The sequence below is a fragment of the Danio rerio genome, chromosome 15 (genome assembly GCF_052040795.2).
Source record: "Danio rerio strain M-AB ecotype USA chromosome 15, GRCz13ab, whole genome shotgun sequence".
NCBI classification, from domain to species: domain Eukaryota; kingdom Metazoa; phylum Chordata; class Actinopteri; order Cypriniformes; family Danionidae; genus Danio; species Danio rerio.
Genome location: NC_141035.1, coordinates 21796707 through 21811309, shown reverse-complemented (window position 1 = coordinate 21811309; position 14603 = coordinate 21796707). Strand labels below are relative to the sequence as shown.

The 14603-nt window shown below is 34.5% G+C and overlaps 1 protein-coding gene across 1 annotated transcript in view; it reads left to right on the top strand.

The window, feature by feature from the left end:
* Positions 1–14603, top strand: part of arhgap32a (Rho GTPase activating protein 32a) — a 91442-nt gene that overhangs the window by 9560 nt on the left and 67279 nt on the right. Inside the window, exons 3-5 of the mRNA XM_087283924.1 lie at positions 5037–5124; positions 5220–5314; positions 5423–5507. Coding sequence (XP_087140050.1) covers positions 5037–5124; positions 5220–5314; positions 5423–5507 — 268 coding nt within the window. The remainder of the gene's footprint in view (positions 1–5036; positions 5125–5219; positions 5315–5422; positions 5508–14603) is intronic.

The window sequence follows — 14603 nt, the reverse complement described above, 5'->3', positions numbered from 1 at the left end:
TAAAGTAAAAAAAAAAACTAAGAAAAAATGAAAAAACAGCTGACAAACTTAATGCCAAACATTCTCATAAATCACTGAGCCTTTTGCTTCTTTCTTCCGTGAACAGACTCGGGCATTATCGTTCAATCTCACTGTGGTCTAATCTGGAGGAGGAAAGGGGGGAGTGTGGGATGTTCTGGAACAAAATCACTGACTTCGTCTTTTGTCTATTGAATGAATTGGCTAAACTCTAGCCTTTTATTCCCATTCTAAAGGCTTCCCAATCCTTAAAGCTGTTCCAGCTCACCTTTCCTTACCCCTGGAGCGCATCATATTTCAGGACCTGTTCTTTGTTACCCAGGGTGGATTCATTTGTGACTGACTGACTGACTGAAGTGATATCCTTTTGTGTCTTAGAACATACAATAGCATGCTTTTGACTGCCACTGGTCTGGTCTTCTATAACATCTCCTTGTTTCGACCCTCTCGGCCTTGTTCTCAGCTGCAGGGTGACCTGGGTAATGCTCCAGAGATTATCTGAAATGAGTGGATCATTTCACCAAGCTTTTTTTAATTCTTTACAGTTGGCTTATACAGTAAATTGTTATTCTGTCACATAATAGTTTGTCTAGTATACATCCTGATTTTCAGTAACACTCTAAAGACTTTATATAAGATCCAGATTCCACCTTAGTGTTGTTTTGCTATTTTATATATGGCTACTCTACTAGATTCTAATGGATACATTAAAAATGTTTTAGGACTTGCTTTGTTTGTTGAGCAGCTTTACTCTTGTGTTATTGACACAGCTTGGCCTTGGTTAACTTTGACTTGTTGTTTGGTTATTTGTTCACTCACAGGTCACGAGTTCAGTGTAATGAGTAGTGCCTCTCAACTCAGTTTGTTTATTGCCCGCATGTCCTGTATGATTAGGCAGCCAAAGTTGTGAAGAAAGTATCTAGGTGAGAACGAATGGCTTGTTAGCTTTTTTAAAAGCTCTTTAAAAAGACCAGGAAAAATGAGAAAGTTTGGGTGATAAAATATATAATAATACATGGTCCTAAACAAAATTCACCAGATTAACATGCAACACAAACAAAGACAAACAAACACAAACAATAAATTTATTTTTCAGAATGTCTAATCTGAACTCGACCAAAGCATAAACTTTTCAGTCTGACATATTTTATATTATACTCCAATTATTCACAGCTGGACTCGCACTATACCCAGCTCACACACAGCGTAACAGATACAAAACATATTGGTCATTTATAGTAATTTGGTTACTTACCAACAGACAATGTAACCACAACATCATATACTGGTAATTCCATTTCCATCCCAATACCAAATCACAATGTTGTCAGTATATCCCACTGATGTTACAAGCTAACTAAGAACATCCCAGACAGGTATTCAATTAGTAATAACTTGGTAATTTCTTGATTTACTGTCAACGTAACTGCAACATCTTTTTAACTGCATTTTTAATGAAACGCTTGTGGGTTAGTACATTGGTTTCCACATAACTTTACAGATATAACATCATAATTATATATATAATTCTTTTTATTTTATTATTTTATTTTTTTTAAGTAAAAATAAATGAACAGCTAATCATTATAAGTGTAATTGCAAACTATTTTGATGACCAAAGTTTCATTGTGACAATGTAACTAATTACGCCGTGACAACCGGAAGGGTGAAGTTCACAGTTACGTTGCTACAATGTAGCTTTGCAACGCTGCCAGACAATCATTTACCATAACATAGATTTATTTTTGTAGGCCTACAGCAGAGAATTAGATGTTTGAGTTTATAGTTTCTGAATGGCTCAAGCTAATTTTGATGCCTCTGACTGAATGTAAGAAGTTGAATTTGTCCTAATTTTGAGTATAAGTCCATCATTCATAAAATATTTTGCCTTTATGGGGCAAACAAGGACAAGTAATTGTCTTCCTTTTTTATGACCAAATTGGTTTCAGTACATGAAGTTACATTGTAGCAACGTAACTGGGAATTTAACTTTTCCAGTTATCACAACTTAATTATTTACGTTGTCACAACAAAAGTTTGGTCGTCAAAATATGTTGCAATTATGTATCAATCACATACTATAGCTAGCTGGGTATATAATATCAGAGAATAGCAAATATACAAAATTTGCATGCACTACAAAATGTGAACATTTTATGGCATCACGTTATTTAAGATTTTTCTGCCAAGAAATAACTCTTAGCAGACGGTTGCTAATGCTAATATGTGGTAGCTACTAAACAAACTTCTACACTGGTTCAAATCTGAGGTGATATGCCCTTAGTGCTTCTGTTTTCCTGTACGGTTGTTGGTTCATTTATGAGATATAACACAGATACAAGCAGATCCTCAATCTCTGCTGTCCACTGACTCCATTTAGTTGCTTGTTCTGCAGTTATATAGTCAAAAATACGAAATGTTTGATATGATCAAGACAGCCCTGATGTGCCAGTAAACCGATTAGAAAGTTCAAGATTAGATCTGTAAACACATCATATCACCATATAATCTGGATCAAACAACAGAACCAACCAATGTTCTGAGGAAGATTTTTTTTCTTAGATTGTTGAGAAAAGTAAATTAATCTTAAACTCCTGTACTGTGAAGTCAGAATGAGGATTGCAAGCAAACACAACAACATCACACAAAAACATTCCTCTTGTTGCTAGGAATCATCTAGCAAGTCTTTTAAATTTGGCTCAAGCAACATGTTTGATATCCACTGACTGGGCTGATTTTCTGCTAAATCTGTCTCTCTGAATGCTCAGAATCTGCAGACTGCTGCTTATTATTTTATGCAACTTGCACTGAGTCTTCCAAACTGAAATTGAATGGCAGAAATTGTGCAGTTTATTCTAGCCTTTAATGCTTGTTCTGTCCCTTAATAAAATCTGTTCATTGCTTTATAAGCTGTAATATGGTGTACTAGTCATAAGGATGAAAATAAGAAGAGGTGAGAATCACCATCATTATTTATAGCACTGCCTCGCCTTTGCTTATGAACTTTCCTATAAATAAGGAAAATTTTAAATCAATATGGAGTTTAAAGGGATAGTTTTCCCAAATATATATATATAAAAAAATCTGTCATTACTCTCCCTTTACTGGTTTAAAACTTTTTTTTTTTTGAGTTTCTTTCTTCTTTTAAACACAAAAGATATTTTGAAACATGTCAGAAATGCTTTCTGACTGACTCACTGACTTTCATACACTCTAAAAATGCTGGGCTGTTGTAACCCAATGTTGGGTCAAATATAAACAAATCCAAAATTTGGGTACATTATTTCAATTAAATTTAAATTAAACTTATTAATCCAATGTTTTTTTTTTTTTTTCATATTTGACTGTTTGGTTACAGCCAGCACTTGCTTTGTAAACAAATAATTCCTGCAACAAAACCAGGAAATAAAAGTTACCATGACCAACGTTCACCGAACAATTTCAGTTTTCCCAGAACACGTCATAGCGGTACACACACAACCGTACAATCTGACACAAATATCTGACATTTTCCAGAACATGATCCAGCAAGATCCGGCTCAAATTAGGCACTGGTTACAGCAACACAGTATTTCAGTATTTTTTAGAGTGTGGTATTTTATTATTTTTTTTATGAAAGTAAATGATTACAGGCAGGGCTTGGTAATAACTTTTTTAAAGACCAGTCACTGTGGCTAGTAGTCAACATTACTAGCCATTCGCCATTTTCACTGGCCATAATTTTATTGTTAGGAAAATATATATTTGTATGCATAGATTTGACATTTGGCATGCTAAAATGACTTAATTTAGATTTTGTTATGTCAACATAATGAATGAGTCCGCATTCATTTCACTTTTTGTGTGTTGTGTATGAACTTGCTCAATTGGCATGAGCATGGGTTGTGCTTTCATAGTCGTATTGCAATTAGTTCTTGTTTCACAAGACTTTTCAGAGCTCAACTCTAAAGATTTACCAAATTTGTCTCTGGCCAGACTAAAAATAAACAAATAAATAAATAATTTTCTTAGCCATGAATTTAAAATAATTAAAAATATTCAAAAGAGGCAAAAAATAGCTGTATACATACACTTTCTATTCAAAACTTTTCTTAAAAAAAAAAAATAAAATAAACAATTGACATTTTAAACCTAATTATTGCAATGTACCTAGAACTATGCACGATATACTGTATATGTACGGTTGCCATTAGACCCATTAATAATTGTTAAAATGGTTAAAGTGAAAGTGGCCACCTCTGCTGCTTACACAAAGGCATTTTTTTAAAGAAACACTTGAAAGCAAACATAATTTTTTTGTCCAGTCTATTTGAAAGATAACCAATCGCATAAGTTGTTTACAGGCACGGTTGCTAATTTGTGGAAGGAAACAGCATCGCGCAAGCATTTAAACACTTGGGCGCATCACTAGTGCCCTTTTCAGTGTGTGAGAGTCTCTAAATGCATGTGATAATCGTCACATTCGGTATTGACATGCTTCCTTTTGCTTGCGCGAACAGTTGTTTTTATCAGTCGTGCTTCTCGATGGGCATCCCTTTTGTCAAACTTTGCTTTTAAAAAAACTACAATGAAAAAATATATATATATTTTTAACTAGCTAAAGTGGCTAGTGGGTCAGGTTGTTTAACCTGCCACATTGTAAATCTATCCATCAAGCCCTGGTTACAGTTCTTCAGCTTTTAACAGAAGAAAAAAAACTCTTAAAGCTTTAGAAATATGTAAGGGTAAATGAGGAGTGAAATTTCATTTTTGGGTTAATCAACCTTGTGATTTTTATACATATACATATATACACATACATATATATACACATAAAATCACATTTGTCAAGATATGTCAAAACTATTCTGCACAGCATCTTTTTTTGTCATTTTTGACAAGCTATTCCTGTAAGATAATCCTAGTTCTGAAATTTAACTGGTGAAATGATCAAATGATACAGTGCAGAGTTATGTACTGTATGTAATGTATGTGAAGCTTATTTCACCATACCCCTCTCTGCTTCTCTCTTCTTTAAGGCCCCACCCAGAGGAGGATGAGGGGGAGGAAGACAGGAGCTTGCAGCCAGCAGAGACTGCAGGCTGGGAGGACGCCATTGCTGTTATGGTGCGTGTATGTACTAGCTTTCTGCAGGTCACGCTTCATGCATTTAGAGTGCTGTGTAATCTTCTGTTTATGTGTGTGTGTGTTTGTATATACAGGCACGAGGTGCGCCAACGGTCCCTGAACTGCCTGCCGAGTCTTCTCTACGCTCATGTGTCAGTACGGCCAGCATGAAGGTCAAGAACGTCAAAAAGTAGGTGTTTATGTGCATTAAAGCGAAGGTTTATATGGAGTCCTTTCTCTGTCTTGTCTCTTTCAGACCCATGGGGGAGAATACTGATGAGCTCTTTTTGTATTGCAGACTGTCCCTCACCAAACGCCATTTTCCCAAGCTGGCAGAATGTGCCCACTTTCATTATGAGAATGTTGACTTTGGCTCCGTGCAGGTGAGGGTTTTGTGGTAAATGCAGTCCTGCCGAAGCTCATGATCACTCATGGTTGACGGGAATGTGTTAATTAGGCTCTTCTTGGCTGTGGTCTTGGTTTCACCGTTGGCAGATTATCCATCATGTTGAAATTAGGCCTTTGGTTTAGGTTACACGCAGGTCAGGTTTTTTTTTTTTTTTGCTTTCACACAAGATCTTCAGGCCAATTGAGTGGATATGGATGTCAATGTTCATCACCATACATTTATACTGTTTATACAAACTGTTACATTTATACACACTCTGCTTTTTCCCAAATAATAGCATTATCTAATCTATATACATTCACTGGCCACTTTATTACTATTTACTGTCAGGTACACCTGTCCAACTGCCTGTTAACGCACATTTCTAATCAGCCAATCACATGGCAACAACTCTGCATTTAGGCATGTAGACATGGTCAAGATGATCTTCTGCAGTTTAAACCAAACCTCAGAATGGGGAAGAAAGGTTATTTAAGTGACATAGAACATGGAATGGTTGTTCTTGCCAGACGGGCTTTATTTAATAAAAAGCACAGTAATATTTTACTTTAGATATTATTCATATAAATCCATTCACATGTCATTTATTTTTGTGACGGTAAAGCTGAATTTTCAGAATCATTACGCCAGTCTTCCAGTCACATAATCCTTCATGAGTCATTAACGTGACTGTAGGGTTCACAATTAGCATGCCTTCATACTATAAATATGGTAGCAATATAAAATATTTACTGTCAATTTCTTAAAAAAATAAAGAAAGAAGCATTAATGTTGATTTATATTTTTTACATTCCCCCAATTTGTTTAAATGTTTGTAATATACTTTTATATAACATTTTATAATATACTGTAAGTCATCTTCATCCATCGTTTACCATTTTATTTTTATTTTTATTTTTTGCTTTGTTTTTGCTACTGTGTCTTTAGGACTACTAACTTATGCTATTACAATTAACCAGCACAGGTCAGAAAAATACAGATAATATGTTAATGTGGGCATATGTGGTCATACTAACCATGATGATTGAGGACGTTGATATTGGGGTGGACTGGAAATGTAGATTTGCATTAGCTGTATGCAGCCATTAACATACACGGTGTATGTTTACTTGCATTTTATGAATCACCAAGGGCCATGGATTTGGCTAAAAAGTAATGTTTTGCTGAAGAAAAAAATACCACCTGTACATTCTGTATAGCCTGAAGGGGGCTATTAAAATGGGAAATCAAACTTTTTTGAGTGAAATATTCAAAGCTTGATGGTGAACATTTTGCTCACAAGCCACTGTGGCTAGTAGTTAGTGACTTAGCTTTTTACTAGTCACAATTTAATACAATATAAGGTAAGTGAAAGGGTTGAAGTCTAAAACAGAAGTGTAGACGGACCCTTACTAATGTTAAAATCTTTATTCATGAGAGATTTTTACCTTATTTTGTGTGATGACCATCTGCGGTCATTTTAAGAGCTAATACACAAATCCAATATACTGATACTGTATACCCATTTTGTCTTCTCAACTACTATTTCACTTGGAAAAACTCACTTTTTTGTGAATATTTTCACAAAGATGGGCATTTTTGACTGTCATCATTTTGGGTGTACAGAATTTGTCCCTGCATTCCAAAAAAGTTAGGAAAGAACATAAATAGTTTTTTGCGAGCTATCTAATGCTGTCTGTCTTCACACATTTCTTTTGCATCCTCTTGATGGTTTTAAATCATTTCATTGGATTCCATTAATGGTTAACTTTGATTTGATGCCATTTATGGATCATGGATCAACTGTGATCAATTACACCCCTATATATAGCCTACAGTATATAAAATTCAACCCACCAAAGTGGCTATTGGGTGTGACTGCGTTACATGCCACTGCTGAAATCCACACACATTTGGCATACTGGTGGATCTTCATGTCGAGACCTAGAACTAAATGTCTTTACTGAAAACACACTTTTAAAAGCTTTGTCATGAAAAAGTAATAGTTCTCAAATTATTGACATTTTTTGTTTTTCTTTTTTTGCTAGTGTGCCTTTATTAAGAATTAAGATTTATGCAAATGTGTCAAGATATGGTTGTACTGGTTAGAACTTAAATTGTATACAGGGTAGAATGCTGCATGCTTAACAAACAATATGCTAATGTAGTGATATGTAAATTTAGGCGGTCCTATGTTAATGCTCCTGGCCATTGTAAACAATGATGATTACGATGTCCGTGAACTGGAAATGGTGATTTGCATTAGTTTTATGTAAATATCAACGTACACAGACCTTTCAATGCCAGTCAGTTCACTTGTTTATGCTGTGTGAGGGCTAAAAACCTTGGTGGTGTTGTGCATATATGTTCTAGAGTGATTAAACATTATCAGAAAAGATGATTGGAGCTTTTAACTAAAAAAATGTGGTTTTAGTTTTCTTCTATGAATGGTCAGCCCTCATCTCTGTCTATCAAGATTTTTTTTTTTTTTAAATAATTTCAAAATGCAGCACTTTTTTGCATCCAGATTGTGTTGTTATGCTGACGGGTTCCAGTAGAGAGCAGCAGATATCATTCCCTATAAATATACAACAAGCCCCTCCTCAAGTTTTGCTGTATATACAGTATACTGCTCTAAAAGGTTGTTGGTTTGGATGGACCGTGAGCAGGGTATGACGTCACAGCTGACGAACAGGACGTTTGCCCTCGTGTTCCTCAGCTCTGTGCACGCCTTCATCTTCCTGTGTGCTGTAGCTCTCAAGGTCACGCAGGTCGACTCCTGTTCTGTTAGATCACATCCAGTCTCTGAGCACATCACCGGGCTGGAGGAGTCCAGAGGAATACAGATAATCTCCTATTCGAAATGTGAGAGTTAAGCAACAAAAGGAAATGATCTTTAGTGCAGCTTGTCTTTTGTTGATTTCTAAGCTCATGCACAATTTAGCTGGTGAATGATTTTATGCCAGTGCTCACATATCAGACTGCTGGAATTTTGCTCCATTGTGCCTTTTGTCTGTCTGGTGTAAATGTTAGGGGGAATCATGTATGAAAAGCATGGACACTAAATAGAAACTTTTTTAACTGAGGACAAAAGAAGTAAACTAAAACTAAAAGACTACTGTACATGGATTTAAGGACAGTAATTTTACATTTGTTACGTATTGCAATTATAGATTATAATTTACAGAGGACACCCATTAATATGCCTTTTTTAAGTGAATCTGTGTCTATATGCAGTTGAAGTCAAAATTATTAGTCAAATATTTCCCAAATAATGTTTAATAGAGCAAGGAATATTTCACAGTATTTACTACAGTATAATAGTTAATTCATCTGAATAATTTACCCATTTACCCACGCAACATAAATAGTTCACTATGTGTAAAAACAAAACAAAATAAAACTTTTGACAATAATCTTATTTTTTATTGGTTAAAGTTTAAAAAAATGTAAATAAAAGAAGAAATCCACAATTTTTTTCTTTTAATTTTATGCTATTCAGAAGCCATGTGCACCCACTGACAGGTAAAATCTGCTTCTCTCTCTTTCAAGTTCAAAGCCAGCGTGAATGCCAAAGCATTTTAGATATGTATATAAAATAGCCTATGTAATATAGTGTAATTACATTATCAAATTAATAAAATAATCAGGAAATGAGAAATAAATTATAGAAAAAGAAGTAAAAACAGACAACATACAGTTTATGTAAATAGGGCAAATGCGTTGATTAACTTTTGGTGTACAAATATTTTGCAGCCAATTTAGACCAGTCATTTCATCTTCTTCGAATATATAGTAAAGTTTTTCTGAGTCCCTCAGATACAAGAATTAACTATTTAATGTTCATCTCGCTCTTGGAACTGTGCGTGCAGAATCAGCTGCAAAGCCAAGCGGCTTAAGTAAAAAGGTAATACAAAAACGCATACGATTAATCGTAGCTTTAGAATGCAAAAGCCAAATCCTGGACATTTTAGGAGATTGAGAAACCTCGGCCGGAAAAAATTTTAAGGGTCAAAAAGGCACATCTCTGTGGGTCTGCAGAGCACGTGAGACTGTGGAAGTATTGACAGGTCTCGCACATAAAGAATGAAATGGGCAAAGGAGAGAGGATTTTCCACTAATGAATCGATCACGCATATTTGGTTTTTATTAGGCTGATACAAATATTATAAAAGGATGATAATAATAGTAAAAAAAAAAAAAAAGACATGTCACTAAATATACTTGGGTGGCCGTTAATGTACCTGGACAGCCTGCCCAAGTTAAGTCTATGTGTGGAAAGCTCTGCTCCTATTTGTTTTATTTTGGCTGGAATAAAGGCAGTTTTTAATTATTTAAAAAACATTTTAATGTCAATATTAATAGCACCTCTGATCAATATATATATATATATATATATATATATATATATATATATATATATATATATATATATATATATATATATATATATTTTTTTTTTTTTTTTTTTTTTTTTTTTCCCCCGATTGTCTACAGAACACATTGAGTAATGAAGTTTGAACTGCGAGCTGGTTTTTTTTTTTTTTTTTTTCGTGCATTAATCTTGTCAATAATATTAGTCAGAAGGTCATGATTCACACTGATTAAATAATTATTTTGAATAGTTTTTATTTTACATTCTTCAGATGATACAAAACACAGATGTTTCAGCACTATGCCTTCCTCAGTATATGATACAATCCTCTAACTCTACCCTTTTATCCCACAGTCAATCACATTACGTCATTAGTTAGATGGCCACTCAATAATTAAAAACAATCTCATTTTCATTTCAATAAAATGTTATCAACCACACAATAAATATTTACCTTCATCTTTAAAAACGTTATTACACAGGAAAATAACATTATCATCATTCACTTATTCATGTCTACATCAATGCAAAGACATTCTGACTGTCCAAAACATTAAAAAATACATTTTCTGTACATCATTTGTATCATTACTCAAAATCCATGATTCACAATATTAGAGCTAAACAACAAACCCACAGGAAAAAAAAATCTTATGTTTAGAAATGGGTTAAAAAATCTTCTTTCTATTAAAATGAAATTAGGGAAAAATATACGGTGGGCTAATAATTCAGGAGGGTCAATAATTCTGACTTCAACTGTATATATGTGTCATGAATGTAAATATTACAATTTAACCTGATAATTTAATCTAATTTTAACTAAATTAGTTATGAAGATAGATTAAAGTGTGTATATATATATATATATATATATATATATATATATATAATTTTTTAAATGTTGTTTGATATAGACACTAAAATGTCTTTGACTTTGATGTCTATGAGAGATGAAATGTTGGAAAGATTCATGTTTTGCCCTCAGGTCATACACTGCACTGCTATTGCTCCAATATTACACCACATACAGCAAGCTCTTATTTTGTTTTAGTAATGTCATATGTCCAAACTTATGAGAGATTTGTTTTATTGAAAACATAAATAACTGTCCTAAACCTGTGTTTTTATCAACTGACTCTGCTTTTCTATTTTATAGTCTCCATTACAATGGCATTCACGCTTTTTATTTGTAGTTTAAGTATTCAAATCCTGTTTATAGACTGCTGTAGAATAACATTGGGTGTAGCCTTTTGTCATAGAATAGGGTATAGAGTTAACATCCATTCTGTGGCGTGCTCATGTAGAGCTTTGCTGCATACTCCCAGAGGCGGTGTGAATGCTCCACATTCCTCAGCTCAGGTTTACAGAGGAGCTTTCAGGATCCCTGCCTCCTCCCTGCTAGTGCAGCGAGAGATGGAGATAGAGGAAGATCTGGGCCAAATTCTGTGATGCTGTGATGAGCTTTCACTGATCTGAGAACAGTCACAACCATCTCCATATGAGCAGCTGGTTGGGACATTGATTAATTCTCCGTGTTTTCCGCTATAAATCGTCCCAGACAGAGGGGAGGACATTCACTCAACACCATTTCATTAAAGCAGACACAAACCTGCCGGATTCAGCGAGATGCGCAAACAGTGCTGCTGACCTGTGTGAGAAATATTGATACTTCTTCTATCTGAGCTTAATTCAAATGACCAAAAACACCACCCAGCAATATATACTTGATGAATGGTGACCAATACTTTTTTTCTTAGTAATTTTGTGGTGCTGATTTCAAGAATAGTGTCTCAACATCACACCTTATTAGTAAAACATCAGTTAGAATAGTTTTGTTGTCAGCAACCATTTATAGTATGCAGATTAAGTGGGGCAATGCTATATCTAATACATTTAAAGTATGTTATATAGTATTACAAGGAGGTTTAATTTCACCTGCTCTTTTTAATGTTTAAATGAACGAGTTGTCTGAGGAATTAAGGGATTGTATGACTGGCTGTGTGCTTGTTGATGCTTTAATAAATCATTAAATGTATGCTGATGATTTAGTTATCTTTTTCCCAAGTAGCGCTGGTTTTCAGCAGCTGCTTAATGTTTGTGCAGATTATGGACAAAGATATTATATGCAATATAATTAAAAAACAGCGTTTGTATGGCATGTAGAACCAAAGAACATAAGGATATAATTTTTTTCAGATTTTTATTTGTCAGGACAAGTTTTAAATGTTAGTAAAACTGTTAAATATTTAGGGCATGGTATTACTGAAGACATGAGTGATGATAATGATATGCACAGGAAACGTTGAAAGTTATATGTTCAAGCAAATATGCTCTTGAGAAATTTTATTTCTGTCCTGAGCAGGTTAAACACCTCTTTAGAACTTACTGCAGTTCGTTACACACTGCTCCTCTGTGGTAAAAAAAAAAAAAAAAAAAAAAAAAAAAGTCTCCATAAGCTCCAGGTTTGCTTACAACGATTGTTTGAGGATTCTTCTGAAAAAAAAAAAACATAGATGGTGTAGTGGAAGTGAATTCTTTTGTAACGAAAGAGTTTGATCATTTTTAACTTTGAGAAATTTGATCTAGAAGTTTGTGTCGGTTGGAGAATTCTCAGAATAGCATTTTAAAGGTATAGATAAATCCTAGGCTTACTGAGGTGCGTTTTTTTAGTCACCTTTAATGAAATATTGGCATACCTGCCTTTTTTAATATGTATTGTGTGGTTTATATTGTTTTCTCTGTCTTTTGTACTATTAGACCTAGTATCTGGAATAAAGATAATTATTATTGTAAATTGAATGAGTCTTGCATTACAGCTGCATAACCTTTAGATGTTTAAACTGAAAAAGCTATCAAATTTAGGCAGATATACCTTTATAGTGACAGATCGTGTCCTGTGTTGTCCTACACCTTTGATTTCTAGTTTTACTGAAAACAAGGAAACACCAAAGATGCTTTAATGCGTTTAAGATGTTGTGTGCTTTATTAGACTGCTCAGAGCAGCAATTTAACAGAACCACAACATGTATTTAGTACAATATACAGAGCTGTGTCTTCTTCGCTGCTTTTATTATGCAACCCACATCAGCAATTGTCACTCATTTCATTAGCAATCGCTTCAGTGCTCCCGGTTTGCTTCAAAGGCTGTCAGAGTATCAGAGTATTCAGTACTCAGGGTATTTTAACTCTGAAATGAGAGAAACTCTGAGAGGTAACTTTAACTATGAGTCAGTTACTGTGGGAACTCTGTGAACCTAACCTGGTCAGGAGCAGGTTTTATTCTATTATTGAGTTTCTGTCTGTCTCCTCCCCTTTTTAAAAGACAAAGCAGTATTTCTTGCCTTAACCTTATGTTTTCACCCACCTATTTTAATGCTCATTTTGGAGATGCGCATAAAAGTGATTGATGGAAACGTCATGTTGCACATAACTTTTGAAAATACGCATAAAAACACATGCATAATTGAGTTGGACAAACGTTTATTCGACAGAAAAGATGCACCTGAACTACGATGGAAACACTTTTACTGAACAAATTACAGTATGTGCATTAAAAAAAATGTTTGTTATAAGAGATCATATGATGATCAAGCTGAGCACACTGTAACACATCTCAAATGTTGTTTTGGTCAATTATTCTAAAACGTCTTAACTGTTTCAGTATTAATGTTATTATTTTATTGATGACCTCTGGAGGGTGTTGAACGTGTGTTCTCCGCGTCTCATGGCTTTTAACGCCCCCACACGTTCATTGTGTGTCAACATTGTCTTCAGAGGCGCGAGTACATTTATTAGGTAAAGAAAAGATTGACGCAGTTTCTTCTACCACAGTAAATTCTGTTTTTACTGTTGATATTTGGCGCCTGTTTTAACAGGAAGTGATGATTTTGTTCTCTTTGACTCATTGGATGGAAATGCTGCTTTATTCGCACATCTTTTATGCGATATTCCAGTTTTGCACATACATTTAATTACTTAAATGTTTTGCACATACATTTAATACATTTAATTAAAACAGGGTGTGCGCAGTTAACCCTGAGTTGGTCTACTCAAAGTAGATTGACCCAACTTAGATCCGCTATTCTGAAACCGAAAACTTTGAGTTTTTAATCTCTCGGCAAATCCTCTCAGAGTTCAAGTTTAAACTCAGAGTTGGTTGAACCTCATTACTAAAACAGGCCACTGATGTATTATCATTGTTTATTGTGAATACGCACCCTCTAGTAGTGAAAAATGACACTGTGCCTTTGATTTAATTCATAGGGCGTTAATATACGAAATTGAAGAATGAAACAGATGTCATTTTATACAAAATTTGTCAGAAACACAGATATTTTTCTGCAATTTTATACCACTCACCAATGCAAACTTTCTGCTTTGAGCTACCATAGATCTGTGGCAAATGTACAATCAGAGGGTGTGTTCTGGAACTGCATCTTCTTTGATGCGCAATTGATTTGTATCACATGTCCATGAAAGTCAGACAGAAGAACAACAATAGGTTAGCCACTTGAATACAGAAGAATAGGAGGGAAGAGTAGCAGAGCTGGTACAGATGTATCCACACTTACGTTTGTGAGCAGAGTGATTTTAAAGACTCGGAGATGGTCACCATGTTGTCTTTTAAATTTCTAAATGCATCACTTAACCTCTTTAAAACGTATTTTTGCCCTCAAAAAAAGAACAAAACAGAAGTTTATTTGAAGTGTACCGCAG